The following is a 14573-nucleotide window of genomic DNA, read 5'->3' on the forward strand; positions in this document are numbered from 1 at the left end:
CGGTCTTCCACCAAAAAGAGATACCTTAAGAAGGGATTGAATTTAAAGAAAGTTTACGACGAATATTCATGTAGATGGAAAATAGAAACATCTTCCAGACAACCAGAAGAACAAAAACCTGTTTCCAAGCATTTTTTTTTTTTTTTTGGAATATTAAATTTGACATTTAAAGACTCTTGTTCAGGTAAATGAATGACTTGCAATAGGTTTTTTTTGCATTTGACAAGCACCAGCTTTGGACTTACAACCTGTGCATTGTCAATGGAGCTTATTGGCATGGCAAAGCTTAAATGTACGTCCGGTCCGAGAAATCGCATCATGCATTATACATTTCCCAATGCATTTATCGAGAGATGTGAAACATATTATATTCCAATTCGTGTGGCGGTAAGAATCGAAGCCTAAAAATAACGCTTTTAATCAAACATTTTTTGGCGAATAGTGACATTGATTTAATTGAGCAAAAATTTTTCTTATCTGGACACAATTACAATATGTGTGACAAACAGTTCGGAATAATAGAGCGAATATCTGAAATGGACCAATGTAGTGAAACGCCTGATAAGTGGATTGATATTATAAGAAATGCAAAACAGACACATCCACAATTTACGGTAACAAAAATGGAAATGAACGATTTTATATCTGCCGAAGAACTAAACAAATTGATAATAAACGTCAAAAAAGACCTAAATAATGAAAAAATTAGAAAAATTCAAAGCCATAGTGCGCATCCGATGACTATTTTTGCCTTCGACGATTTTAAAGTGATGAAAAAAATTGAGATAAATAGGAATAATGTTTCCGATTATGCACTGAAATTGGCTTCGACTCCATTTCTGTTTCCCCTAGGAAGACCAATTACCAGTGTTGCCAGGTGATGCAAAAAAAGAAGCTAGATTTGCAAAAAAAAAGGTTAGAAAGGCTAAATTTAGTAAAAAAGGAAGCTAAAAAAAGGCCAGAAATTTTTTGGTTAATTCATTAAATTTTTTTTATATTTTAGTTTACACATTTGTAAATAAAAACTTATAAACATAACTTAAGCATAACTTCCTGTTTCAAAAAATATCAGGCACATTTTCCTTGACTAGCACATGGAATTACTTTAAATGATTGCATATGTGTATATACATAAAAAATATATTACAAACTAATTATTTATATAAAATATTCCCCGTCTGAAGAATCAGAAGAGCTTAAGTCTGGGTATAAAGTTTGGCTATTTACCATAGATATGAGATCATCGGTAATTTCAAAGTCATTACAACATTTAGATAAGCGTTTCAACGAGCATCTAATATTAAGCAGCGCATTAAGCATTTTAAATTTTAGTTTGTTCCTTAATTTAGTTTTCAAACTTCATGCCACTAAAAATTCTTTCAACTTCCGCGTTACTGAGTGGTAATACTAAAAAACTAAATATTAATTCGACAAGTTCTAAGAAAGGAGGTTCGTTTAATGCATTTTTATGTTCTCGGACTTCCGACCAAAATTCCATGGTGTAGTGTACATTTTTCCATTGTATATTTATAAGTTTTCGCCACTGCAGCTCTATTAATGCTATTTTACTTGAAGAATAACTATACTTCTCTTTCTCAAAGTAAGAAAATACATCTGGCTTTGAAATTTTCAACGAATTTTCAGCAGAAAAAGAATTAATCTTTTTTAGAGAACTCATATTATTAGGTATTAGGTGTTCACAGGAACTATTGAAATTATTTTATTTTAGAAATTTTTAAAAATACATTCGGAGTAAAAAAGGCTAGAAAAAAGTCACGAAGCTAAACCCAAAATTTGGAGGCTAAAGGCAAAAAAAAAGTCTAAATCTAGCCACGAAAAGGCTAACCTGGCAACACTGCCAATTACTGATGCAAAATTCAGTAACCCTACAAGAAACGCTGATAGTTTTACTCATGGTTCAACATACAATATACAGGTTGGCTCATCTGTAAAGCAACAAAATATGTCTGTTCAAATCGTCAAAATCTGTGTATTGGTGTTGGTGCGAATGGTATGGAATGGAAACATAAAACTTAGCAGTTTTTGTATGTGTAAGTAAAATGTTGCCAATGTGTTGGTCTCATTTTGAGTTTGCCATCTCCTTTTGACAATCCCTTCGACCATGCAATAACATAAATAAAATCAGCTGATGAGATGAGCCAACCTGTACATAATTGAACCATGGTTTTACTAATCCACTCACACTTGTAATTGACAATGCTGATCCTGCGATGACATAAACATCGATACTCAAATTTATGTATGTTCCTTTGGTCGCTCACGCATGTCCGCATGTTCCCAACGACAGCCTATAATCATGAAAAAGGACTCAAACTGGGAAAGCTTCGGACACCTGGTACAGAACAAAAGAACATACAGCAGATACCATTATGCATGTGAGACAGATACATAATTCTCAACGGAATTTTATGTATGCGAGAACAGTTTATCCGATTTAAGCGCCTACACGGCATGGATAAATGCGTGACAATTAAAAATGTCCCTCTCAGAAAACATTGGGCATCAATTTTTTCAATTTCCAGCGAGATACTCGCCACAAAATAACGAGTGACGGCTCTTATTGTATTTATCCTCTTTGACCAAAGAGGATAAATACAATAAGAGGCGTCACTCGTTATTTTGTTGGCATTTACTCGATGTATACTGAGAGGTAGTCGCTACTTTTTTTTTGGGCGAGATGTTTATAAATGTCTTCTATACATTTTCCTGGGGTATTTGTGTTTATTTTTCGACTGTATTTAATTAATTTATTTAGTTCTCTTTCCAAAAATCACAGTTGCACAAAGGGCCTACACGGCATGGATAAATGCGTGACAATTAAAAATGTCCCTCTCAGAAAACATTCGGCATCAATTTTTTCAATTTCCAGCGAGATACTCGCCACAAAATAACGAGTGACGGCTCTTATTGTATTTATCCTCTTTGGTATCGCTGTAGTCGTATCCCTAACGTAATCAGCTGTTTATCGTTACGACGGTAACCAAAAACCAATTGGTTTTCTACGATACGGTTACGACCTTAGCGGCACCAATAATCGATTGCATTGATTCTCATAAGGTTGGTCGAATCAGCTGTTAAAAGGTTACCGATACGGTTACCGATAAAACACCAATGTCTCCAGCTTTAATCATGTTGTCACTACTGACTGTCATATGACAATCAAATGATTATCACGGTTGTTTTGTTATTTTTTAAATTCCGCCATTTTCAACCAACGAAAACCATATAAAAAATAAGTTTAAAAAATTGAAAAAGAGAGCATTTCAAAGCTCCATGCTAAAAGAAAAAAAAAAATCGAAAATAATATTGAAAAATACCAAAAGCTGTCGGAATGTATGGGCGCACGCAAAAAATTGATACGCGAAAAATAATAGTGGTTAGTGGTGATTCATTTTTAAATGTGTTTCCGCATGAGGAAAGCGCTCTTCTGTTGTTTTGTTATTTTCTGAATTTTAATTGAACATTCTGAACTCGAATTTATAAAACAATTTATTTTAAACAAATTAGAAACACGTATGCTTTTATCACGTACAAAATTAAAAACGTAATGAAATAAAGTAAATAAAAAGCAAAGAGCATTGTTTCATTTTTGGCGGAATATAACAATGGTCATTTATGATAGTAGAACAGTCAAACCTGATATCTACAGTAAACTATCATTTATGACACTTTTTGATTCCCCAGCGGGTTAGGGGGTCAGAATATACCCGCGGTAGGTATGCCTGTCGTAAGAGGCGACTAAAATACCAGATTCAAGGGGCTGTGTAGCGCAACCCTTCAGGTTGCCAGCGCAATATATAGCTTCTCCAAACCCAATTGTCAACCTCACCTATCCGCGGCGAATTCTGTTTCACTAACAGACGAGGCTCTGGCGACCCCTAGCTCCTCAAGGAACTTAATGGTGGGGAGGGAGGGATGGCCTGAAGGTTTAATGTGGCCATATAAATCGTTCCCGAGATGGTCGGGCTAGCACCTTAATTGTGCTGTGTTACCGGAGCGTACCGGATCTCCAGCAAAGGACCATCACATCGATAACATTCCCCAAAGCCTTCGGGGAGTAACCTTATCGCTACAACAACAACAACAACAACACTTTTTGATAGTTAGAGTGTCAGCACTGATCCAGGAAAAGGAATGAGAGTGAGCAGTACCGCTATATACTTAATCAGTAGGTCATGTTGTTGTATAAGAAGGAGACAAAAACTCACACGTACACAGTTGTTTACATCACATTTGCGCAAGCCCCTTAAGTTTGTGATAGAAAGTTTGTATGAGGCGCTGATCGTTAGGTTGACATTGCTGACAATCAGATGATAGTCATATGCTAGTCAGTATTCTTGTAGGGAATTTAATGAAGTTGATGGAATTTATTGGTCCCGAACATCGTCAGTTCTATGAAAACCTGCAAAAGGATGCAAATGCCAAAGATTATGGAAGGGCAAGCGGAGGGAGTGATGACGAATAAACACGTTGGAAATAACTTGAATTATGGAAACTATGCAAGTTCACGTTACGTTTTTCTGAAACTTGCAACCATTCCAAATGCCAATCGAAACTTAGCTAATTTATTTGGTATCATCAATACGTAAAACACTTTTAGAAGGAAATAACCTCTTAAAGATTATGTGTGTCCCAAGCCACGTATCAATACCTGGAAATGAAGTCGCAGACCAAAGAGTAAAATTAGCAACTAAAGAGCCACTCATGATACAAAACATAATCTCAAAATTAGACATCGTCAGGCTGGCACAGGTCGAGTTACAAAACTCAAAATCGGAAAACTGGAAAAACACATCACTACGCAAACATAAACACCAACGGAAGACCGGATACTTTCTCTTTCGAAGTCAGCTGTAATAAATTGAAAGCATTCATCCGACTACGCATAGGACACACAATTATTACACATGAGCAAATTTTGAAAGGTATGGGCGTAACACAGTGCCCTTTCTGTAACACGGAAACAAACTCTGTGATCCATCTTTTCGACAGTTGTGAACATTTCGCTGCAACCAGAGCAAACCTATTCGTAAAAATGAGGCAATCAGATTGTTAAAAACTCCAGATGTTCAATCCATAGATAAAATTAATGAATTCCATAGATTAAGGAGTCTTAAGAAATAAATATAGTTTTAATTATCTATAAGTTTAAGTGAATCTAAGTAATTCCTATCGAATGTATGCAACAAAAACGAAAAGAATAGCGAGGCGAAGGTGTTCTTACTAGTGCTCCTTATCTTTGCTAAAGAAGGTATTGGCGCTTGTTTTCCTCTAGTAAATAAATAAATAAAATAATAATATAATAATTAGCAGCCCTCAATTACTATATTATTAGGATCAGAGTTTGCATCAGCATAATTCTTTTGTGCAGTATTCGACATTAAAATGAAAGCTACCAGGGATAGATCCAGGGCGGATCGGGTGTACTATTCTGCGTCATAAGGTCAACCCACCTTCCAAGTTTCATCGCTTTATCCGTCTTTGGTAATGAATTATCGGAGTTTTTCGGTTGTGATTCGACTTTTTTCCATTTTAATATTTGCCGTCTTTCAGTGAGTTTTACAGCTCCGGTTCACGCTCAATTCTCACGGAAATGCTCTGGATCATTGAGAGACTTGAGAAGAAGATGTGAAATTTTCGCACATGTGAAATGTGATAGGCAGATGTCGCCGCTGTTTTTCATTTAACTCATACGGCGAAAGGCTAAGCAGCGATATCTATTTTTGAAAAAGTAGGTATATTAAAGGACGCGTCGCCAACCTAAAAAGAAGTAAGAACAAATTATCTGGCTCACAAATTGAACCAGACTTCTATCCGGATTTATCTGGCTCAAATCGTTGTTGTTGCATTTACATGCAAAATTATTTATCTGGCTCAGGAGTTTGCTACCGGATGATAGCATAGCGTCATAAAGAAATGTCGCTTTTGGTAAAATGCCAATCACTGATATATTTGGATAGCAATAGCTATCGCTATTAGCGATTTTTCATTCACGGCGGTGCAATCCCCAATAGCGAAATATCGTTCCAAAACAAGTTAATATTTAAAAGTCATATAAGTATTTGCAAAAAATAGACAGAAATTTATTGAAAAATACAAATAGTTAGAACATCCTGGCTTACGTCATGGAATTTCAGGTATATACTAAATCTGAAGAAAATCATCTTTGTCAGCTTTGTGCCGAAATACGAGAGAATGTGATTGAGATTTTAAATGAGCATAGCGAAGAATATATTACTTTATTTAGACGGACTCTTGGATATTTAAACATCGAGGTACAATTATGATTTATATTGAGTGCATTTTTTAAATTTAATTTATCATTTTGTGTGCCAGTTCATTGAAGATGGTGTATCGTCAAAATGGCTATGCGCTGCCTGCCTTATGGATGCTGAAAGCACGGTCAAGTTTTTGAGCAAGGTGGCGGAAGGGCAGAATAAATTGCGGCAACAAACTCCACACTACAGTGGAACATTTAAACACACAGTATGTGTAAAATCAGAAGATGTGCAAAATTTTAGAGTTGAGACTGATTCTCTACATAATTTTGAAAGCTCGGCTGGTAACTATATGAATAATAGCTATAAACTAAAGAATGCACTCCATACATTTATTTAATTCAAATACAGAGGTCGATGTAAAACCAACATACGAACAATTTGCAGAAAGTGACTGTCCTACGTCTAATTTTGAAGCAGACAATTATTCTACAAATGACTGTACAAATATGAAAGTGATTAGACTTGAGACTGATTCTCTACATAATTTTGAAAGCTCGGCTGGTAACTACATGAATAATAGCTATAAACTAAAGAATGCAATCCATGCATTTAATTAATTCAATTACAGAGGTCGATGTAAACCAACATACGAACAATTTGCAGAAAATGACTGTCCTACGTCTTATTTTGAAGCAGACAATTATGCTATAAATGACTGTACATATATGAAAGTGACTAGACTTGACGATCCGACGACGTATTCCAATCAATTGAATGAAGAAACTACAGCTGCATCATATATGCAAACATCAATCGATGGTCTAGCTACGGTTTACAGTAAAAACGGACATGATACAGGTATGACAATTGTTTTAACTACCATAACACATATTACTTACTTAATTGGCGCTTAACCGTTAAACGGTCATGGCTGTCCTACATAATACATATATGTGGGATTTCATGTCAATTAATTAAATGTTTTTCACGATTTAAGTTCGCTTTTATTTTTATTTAGTTTCAAGATTATCACAATTTCATTTAGTTAGTTGTTTCGCACTTGGTTTTACATTTGTAATTTTAGGGTATTTCAACAGTTAACCATTAAACACATTTGACTTCTATTAATAATTTGCTTTTTACGCGGCGACGACTGACAACGGACTATATCTGTCTGAAAGCGGACAGTTAAAACTAGGTCGGCCATCATAGGCTTGCTTTCGTAAAGTTGTACGGTTATCAATTTAATTTTGTACGGTTATATTAAAGGGTTGCCTTTAACATACCAATTTTGAGGTTGCCAGTCTGGTTGACTAATTCGTACTTAAGTACCTAATCCCACATATATGCCAGTTAGAAAGTAGTACATCGCACTATCAAAGAACCTTGAAGGAAGTGTCACACATCGGGTTAGGGGATTAGAAAATACCCGCGGTAGGTATGCCTGTCGTAAGAGGCGACTAAAATACTGAAATTATTCAAGGGGTTGCCAACGCAATTTATAGCTTCTCCAACTCAATTGTAAACCTTACATACCCGTGACGAATCCTGTTTATTTAACAACAGATGCTCTGGCGAGCCCAAGTTGCTGTTGTTGTTGTATTAACAGTGCTTCGCCCCATTCAATGGGCACAAACACTCACAAATCGTCATCAAATTCCTCTAACGGGAGTCCAAGGAAACTAGCTGTTTCAACAGGAGCGGACCATAGGGAGATAGGTGTTAGGTTACACATTACAATTGATGGTGTCATGTGGGGACACATCACATGCAGGACACATTACGTATATCGGGGTTGATTCTGAACAAGTAAGAGTTTAACCTGTTACAGTATCCAGAACGTAGTTTGGTCAGGGTGACTCGTGTCTCCCTGAGTAATGTGCATTCTTCTACTAGGGTGGCATATTGCATATTGTAACGAATTCTGGGGATTTCTGATATTTATGCACCTTCTGCTAACGTTCGAATCGCTGTTGAATAAATCACTCCAATATTCAGTATTGCAAACTTATTTAGATTACTTTGGGAGTAGTACTTTTATTTATTTATTTATTAGTCTACACATTTAATAATTAATCAGACTAAATATAGTTACGGATTACAGATAAATTACATAAGCATGCAAATTGAACAAAATTATAATATAAAATATGTATATATATTATTAAATCAGTTGTCGGAATGGACTGTGATGCCGAGCAACGGGAATTGATTATTAGTGCTGTCGGAATGGACGTGATTTCTAGCAGCTGATGTATATTTGACACACAATAAGTAGGGCTGCGATGTGTGGGAGGTTGAAAAGGACGTGATTCCAAGCCACCCACCCAAATCATTGCGAATATAGGGTAGTCAGCAGATATTTTTTTATTACGTGGAGTGAGTTACACAATTATACTTCACAACCAATAGCGTGTTTAAATTAAAACTGATTAGTTATTACTGAGCTTGCGCTGCTCTTATACTCTCTTTTGCCTCGTCCGTATATTTCTCCAAAGGTCTGGACGTTTCACGTTCCAGAACTTTTTGTATCTCCTGCTTAGTTACCAGCTATATACGTGTGTATATGTGAGTTACTACTTCGGCTGATGACTACATCTGTGTGTGTGAGAGATTTCTTCGTTGCCTTGTAGATAAGCTTTGCTAGCTTTAATGTGTACTTGTTTATAAGAGTGGCTGTTTCATGTTTTTGTTGTTATGATTTCATACTAACAGCATAGTGATGGTAATATTCATCATACTGCCCTCCACCTAAGTCGGATCGTCCCGACCAGCTAAATTTTCTGATCTAAACGCTGCCGGACTTTCCAAATGAACCACTTTCATCTTGTTTCGTGGTTTGCCAATGGTTTGTATACGGTAAACTACATCGTTGATCCGTTTTATAACTTTGTATGTAGCTCTGTGAAGTTGGCCCCTCCATTTGCGAGTAATTAAAAAAACAAATTGTCATTCGTTTGTTCATCGTTTGCCCACCTTTTACCTTTTGTTAAAAAGTTATTTCAAAAAAAAAAAAACAAAATCGTGTGTGAAGTTGGCACCTCCATTTGCGAGTAATTAAAAAAAAAAATTGTCATTCGTTTGTTCATCGTTTGTCCAAATTTTCGTTTGTCCACCTTTTGTTGCAAAGTTATAACAAAAAAATTTTTTTTTCCAAAAACCCCAAAAAATTTCTTTTTCGCTTTATTGTGCTAAATCGTATATCCGTCGTTTGCCCATCGTTTGTCCATGTTTGTCCAAGAAAAATTTTTGTTTGTCCACCTTTTGTTAAAGTTATTAAAAAAAAAAAAAATCGTGTGTGAAGTTAGCACCTTCATTTGCGAGTAATTAAAAAACCAAATGCCATTCGTTTGTCCATCGTTTGTCCAGGAAAAATTTTCGTTTGTCCACCTTGTCCCTGCTCGGGCGCCATTTATGAGGTGGGTTTTGTCTAAGGCTGGGGTAACACTCAGTCAATCCAGAGTCGAGTAAAGGTCCCACAAACCCCTACTGAATAAATACACGATATTTATGTGTTACGAACACACGCACACACGGCTGGGGATATTAGGCGGACGGCAGCTTTCCGTACAAAGATGGAGGCGGTGGCTAATAGGCGTAGTAGTAGCGGAGAGGTCGGTACGGTTGTTAAGCGGCGGTGCAGTAGCGGGCGGGATGGTACGGTTGTCCGGGAGCAGCGGCGGGATCAGCGCGGCGGCCGGACGGCGGACAGTATTAGCGGACGGATTGGTACAGTAGTATGAGCGCAGTGGCTGGACGGCGGACAGTATTAGCGGACGGATGGGTGTAGCGGTATAGACGAAGTGACGGCACCAGCGAACTGGATGGACGGTGATGCAGCGGCTTAACGGCGATAGGATGGCGAGCGGCCAACGGTCGTTGTAGCAGCGACGTGACGGGCGCAGCGGCTTAACGGCGGTAGGATGGCGTGCGGCCAACGCTGCGAGGTCGGGCGCTGGCGCCCGAGCAGGGACCCTCCTCCGCAAATGACCGTGGAAAAACAACTGCAACCACCACCAACACTGCCGGGGCGGGTTCAACGTACACATCGCTAGAAACAACACACACCTAGGCTCCGGAAGGCACGCTGCTGAACACCGACTCGCTCAATTGGATCTACCTACTTAGGAAGGAGAAGCTGATCGAGGAGTGTAACACCGAATCGACGTGGCAGGCCAAACCGTAGCCGAGCTGCGTCGCGCCCTGAGTACTTACGTGCGAGCGAAACGCGCCAGGAAATCCAGTGAAGACCTGTTGAAAGAGCTAGAACGAGAAGTGAACGAGGAGGAGGGGAAGTTCGCTATGCTACCCCAGCCAACAACAAAGCCGATCCCTTCAATCCAGATCCACAGCCCACAGCCGCACGGAGGAAAGGGAGAGAACGCATTACCGAAACGAGACGAAATGAGCGACGGTGAACTTATGAATACCGTTCGCCGCTGGGACTTGCACTTTTCAGGGGAGGAGTCACTGCACGAATTTCTTGAGAGGATAGAGGAGCTTGCCGAATGCTACCGCATCCCCGTCGACCGACTCCTCCCAACACTGCCGGAGCTTCTACGCGGGAAAGCACTGCAATGGTACCGCGTCCGTAAGCAACACATACACCGCTGGAGCGATCTGCGGAGGGAGGTGCAAAATTTTTTTCTACCTAAGCGACACATACGACATTTGGAAGAGGCCATCCGACAACGCAAACAGCAAGGCCGAGAGAAGGCCAAGGACTACATCCTCGCACTGGAAACGCCGATCCGCCAACACCCGACGATGTGCGAAGAGAATCACCTCGAACGGATCTATGATGGTCTACGCGTGCAAAGCCGCCAAGCACCGTACGTCCGACCAGAGAAGCCGAGGGAACCACCCGCCAGCAAATCAACCGCAAAAACACGGGTAGATGGCCGATTCTATATACCAGTGGTCATCGAGGACATGAGCGTGCGCGCACTAGTGGACACCGGCGCCACCCTATCCTATGTAGATGACACCGTACGGAAACACCTAGAAAAGAACAACATCAAGGCACGCCCCAACAAGCGAAGTATCCAGCTGGCAGACCAAACGTGCGTCTTTACCTCGAATTCCTACCCGGCAAGGATTGTGTATCAAGGACGAGCCACAGACGCGATGCTGTCCGTTATCCCAAACTTGGCCGAACAGGTAATCCTCGGAATGGACTTCCTAAGAAAGAGGGGAATCATCCTCACGCTGGATGGCCAGCCGCTAGAGGCCACCGTGACCAAGAGAGCACCCGAACTGGATACGCTATGTACATTGACGAGCCGAGAACACCTGAGCGACGAACAAAACACGGAACTGGGAAACTTCCTGGCGCATCACCAAAAGCGGTTTGGCGAAATCATCGGACCAAGCACTGCAGCCGAGCATACGATTCGTCTCAAACACAACCGACCGCTGAAGCAACGATACTACCCCCGCAACCCGGCCATGCAACAAGTAATCAACGAAGAGGTAGACGAGTTATTAGCCGGAGGAAGAATAGAACCATCACGAAGCGCGTACAGCTCGCCAATCGTACTAGTCCGCAAAAAACAGGGCACGTGGAGGATGTGCATAGATTACCGTCAGCTCAACGCCGCCAGCGAACCAGACGCTTACCCTTTGCCGCAAATTGGAGCCATTCTCGACCAGCTGAAAGAGGCGAAATTCATCTCGACCATTGACTTGAAGAACGGCTACTGGCAAATCCCGCTCGCCAGAGCATCCCGACCATACACCGCATTTACAGTTCCTGGCAGAGGGTTGTTCCAGTGGAAAGTCATGCCATTTGGCCTACACTCTGCTCCGGCTACCTTTCAACGCGCTCTGGATTCGATACTTGGACCCGAACTCCAACCAAAAGTTTTCGCCTACCTGGACGATATCATCGTATTGGGAGATACCTTCGCAGAACACTTGGCGATCTTGAGGGAAGTGTTCGAGCGCCTACAAAGACACAAGATGCAAGTAAACTTCGAAAAGTGCAGCTTCGTCCAGCAACAACTCCATTATCTAGGACACATCATCAGTTCGAAAGGAATTCACACCGATCCAGCAAAAGTATCCGCTGTACAGGAGATGCCCGCACCGAAAACGCTCAAAGAGCTCCGCCGTTTTCTTGGACTCGCGTCTTGGTACCGCCGCTTCGTGGCAGACTTCTCTACGCTCGCCGCGCCGCTTAACCAACTGCTGAAAAGGGGACAAGTCTGGAAATGGGAGGCGCAACAAAATCACGCTTTCAAAGCACTCAAGATAAGCTTTCCAGCGCGCCAATACTTTGTTGTCCGGACTTCTCTCGACCGTTTTTTCTCCAGACCGACGCGAGCGGAGAGGGCCTGGGCGTCGTGCTCTATCAACGCCATTCCGACCACGAAAACGTAGTAGCTTACGCCAACCCAAACCTAACCCAGCTGGAAAAACGATACTCGGCCACCGAACAGGAATGCCTCGCCGTGCTATGGGGTATCCGTAAGATGAGACCGTACCTGGAGGGGTATCACTTCACCGTCATCACCGACCACCACTCACTAAAATGGCTGCACTCGCTCCAAAACCCCTCTGGACGTCTGGCAAGATGGGCACTGGAATTGCAGCAATATAATTTCGAGATAGAATACCGAAAAGGAGCACAGAACGTGGTAGCCGACTCTCCCGCTGCCCGCTACAACACGACGATGATGACATTTTGTACACCATAACCAACGGAACAAACGACTGGCACGAGAGGAAAGCAAGACAGGTGCGGGAAAAACCTCAAGCACATCCAGATTACCAGATCGTCGATAACCGACTCTTCCGCCACATTTCCCCGAGAAATCAACTCTCGCGGTCACCGCAATGGAAGCTGTGCATCCCAGCCGACCGACGAAAGGACGTACTACAAGAAGTCCATGACGCCGCCGCCGCCGGACATCTCGGGGTGAAGAAGACGCTTAAGAGAGCACAACAGAACTATTACTGGCCCGGGATGTTCCGCGATGTTCTCAAACACGTACGGAAGTGTATCAGATGCGCAGAATACAAAGTCGAGCAAAGACGCCCAGCAGGATTGATGGCAACCATGCAATCATCACGGCCGTGGGAAATAGTAACCGCTGACTTCGTGGGACCACTGCCCCGTTCCAAGCAAGGAAATACTTGTCTCCTCGTCATGGTGGATAAATTCTCCAAGTGGGTGGAGTTGATCCCAGTTCACCAAGCGACAACGACAAGCGTAATCAAAGCACTCAAAGAAAGAGTCATATACCGATTTGGCTGCCCGAAAACCTTCCTCACCGACAATGGCAAACAATTCGTCGGGAAGGCATTAGCAGCGTTTTTGAACGACCACCGCATCGATCACAAGTTTACGGCAGCTTACGCCCCGCACGAAAACCCCACCGAGCGAACCAACCGAGTCGTGAAAACCATGATAGCTCAGCGATGCAAGGACGACCACCGCACCTGGGACCAGGAGATTCCGCAAATAGCATTCGCGATAAACACGGCTAGCCACGAATCGACAACAGCATCAGCACCAGAAATCAACTTCGGTAGAGACCTTACAGCACCGCAGCAAGTGCGCACGGAGGGAGCAGTACCAGCAGAGCCACCAACCGTACCACCGTCCATCACCAAGTTATGGGACGAGATAAAAGGGCACCTAGCCAAAGCTTCAAAGCAACAGAAAAAACACTACGACTTACGCAGACGGCAATGGAAGCCACGCATAGGCGAGCAGGTGATGAAAAGGGACCACCCACTCTCATCCGCGGCCGACAAATTCGCCCAGAAGTTAGCACCAAAATTTTCCGGCCCATATTTGGTGATGGAATATGTTTCCACGAACACGGTGAAAGTAGGCCACCCGGGGCAAACAAAGCAACAACACGCGCACTTGCAAGTTTTAAAGCCGTACGAATTCTAAACAACCCTCGTTTTGCTTACTCATTGCCGGAACCAAACCGTCCAACAATGAGTCGAAAACAGCGGCAACCCACACCACCGGACTCACCGAAACCGATACGCCCGTGGCGCCCGCCGTTTGAGGCAACAGTGTGGCCGGCAAACAAACCGAAGATTCAGAGAATCCAAATTTTTCATGGGCCACCAATAGAGCAACTAATGGTCATAAAAGAAGACCCACAACCAGAGCCACAGGGACGGGGTGACACCGAATACATCGAAACGAAGAAAACGTCATACGAAGAGGGGCACCCCGATCCCGAACAATTTTTCGGGGAACTAAAGCTAAAACACCCGACAAAACTGAGCAAAAAGTGCTGGAAATTCTACTGGAAGAACCAGCGCGTCAAGGTGAAGATGATGGGCGAGAACCGGGCGAAAGTTTCG

General features: G+C 41.9%; 1 protein-coding gene and 1 long non-coding RNA gene across 6 annotated transcripts in view; both read left to right on the forward strand.

The window, feature by feature from the left end:
* The first annotated feature begins 5705 nt into the window (after positions 1-5705).
* The window catches only part of LOC137252278 (uncharacterized), a 271447-nt gene continuing 262579 nt past the window's right edge, over positions 5706-14573 (forward strand). For 4 of the 5 annotated variants that reach the window (XR_010953493.1, XM_067787767.1, XM_067787762.1 and 1 more), the window contains exons 1-3: positions 5798-6296; positions 6358-6583; positions 6651-6803. Coding sequence is in view for 4 of the 5 variants with exons in the window: in XM_067787767.1 (XP_067643868.1) it covers positions 6147-6296; positions 6358-6583; positions 6651-6803 (529 nt within the window). In the remaining variant the exon portion in view is untranslated. The other variant, XM_067787766.1, reaches the window with a different exon arrangement.
* Positions 6973-14573, forward strand: part of LOC137252280 (uncharacterized) — a 67010-nt gene continuing 59409 nt past the window's right edge. The window contains exon 1 of the long non-coding RNA XR_010953494.1: positions 6973-7100. This is a non-coding gene — a long non-coding RNA (uncharacterized lncRNA). The remainder of the gene's footprint in view (positions 7101-14573) is intronic.

Source organism: Eurosta solidaginis, chromosome 5 (assembly GCF_040869045.1).
Source record: "Eurosta solidaginis isolate ZX-2024a chromosome 5, ASM4086904v1, whole genome shotgun sequence".
NCBI classification, from domain to species: Eukaryota; Metazoa; Arthropoda; class Insecta; order Diptera; family Tephritidae; genus Eurosta; species Eurosta solidaginis.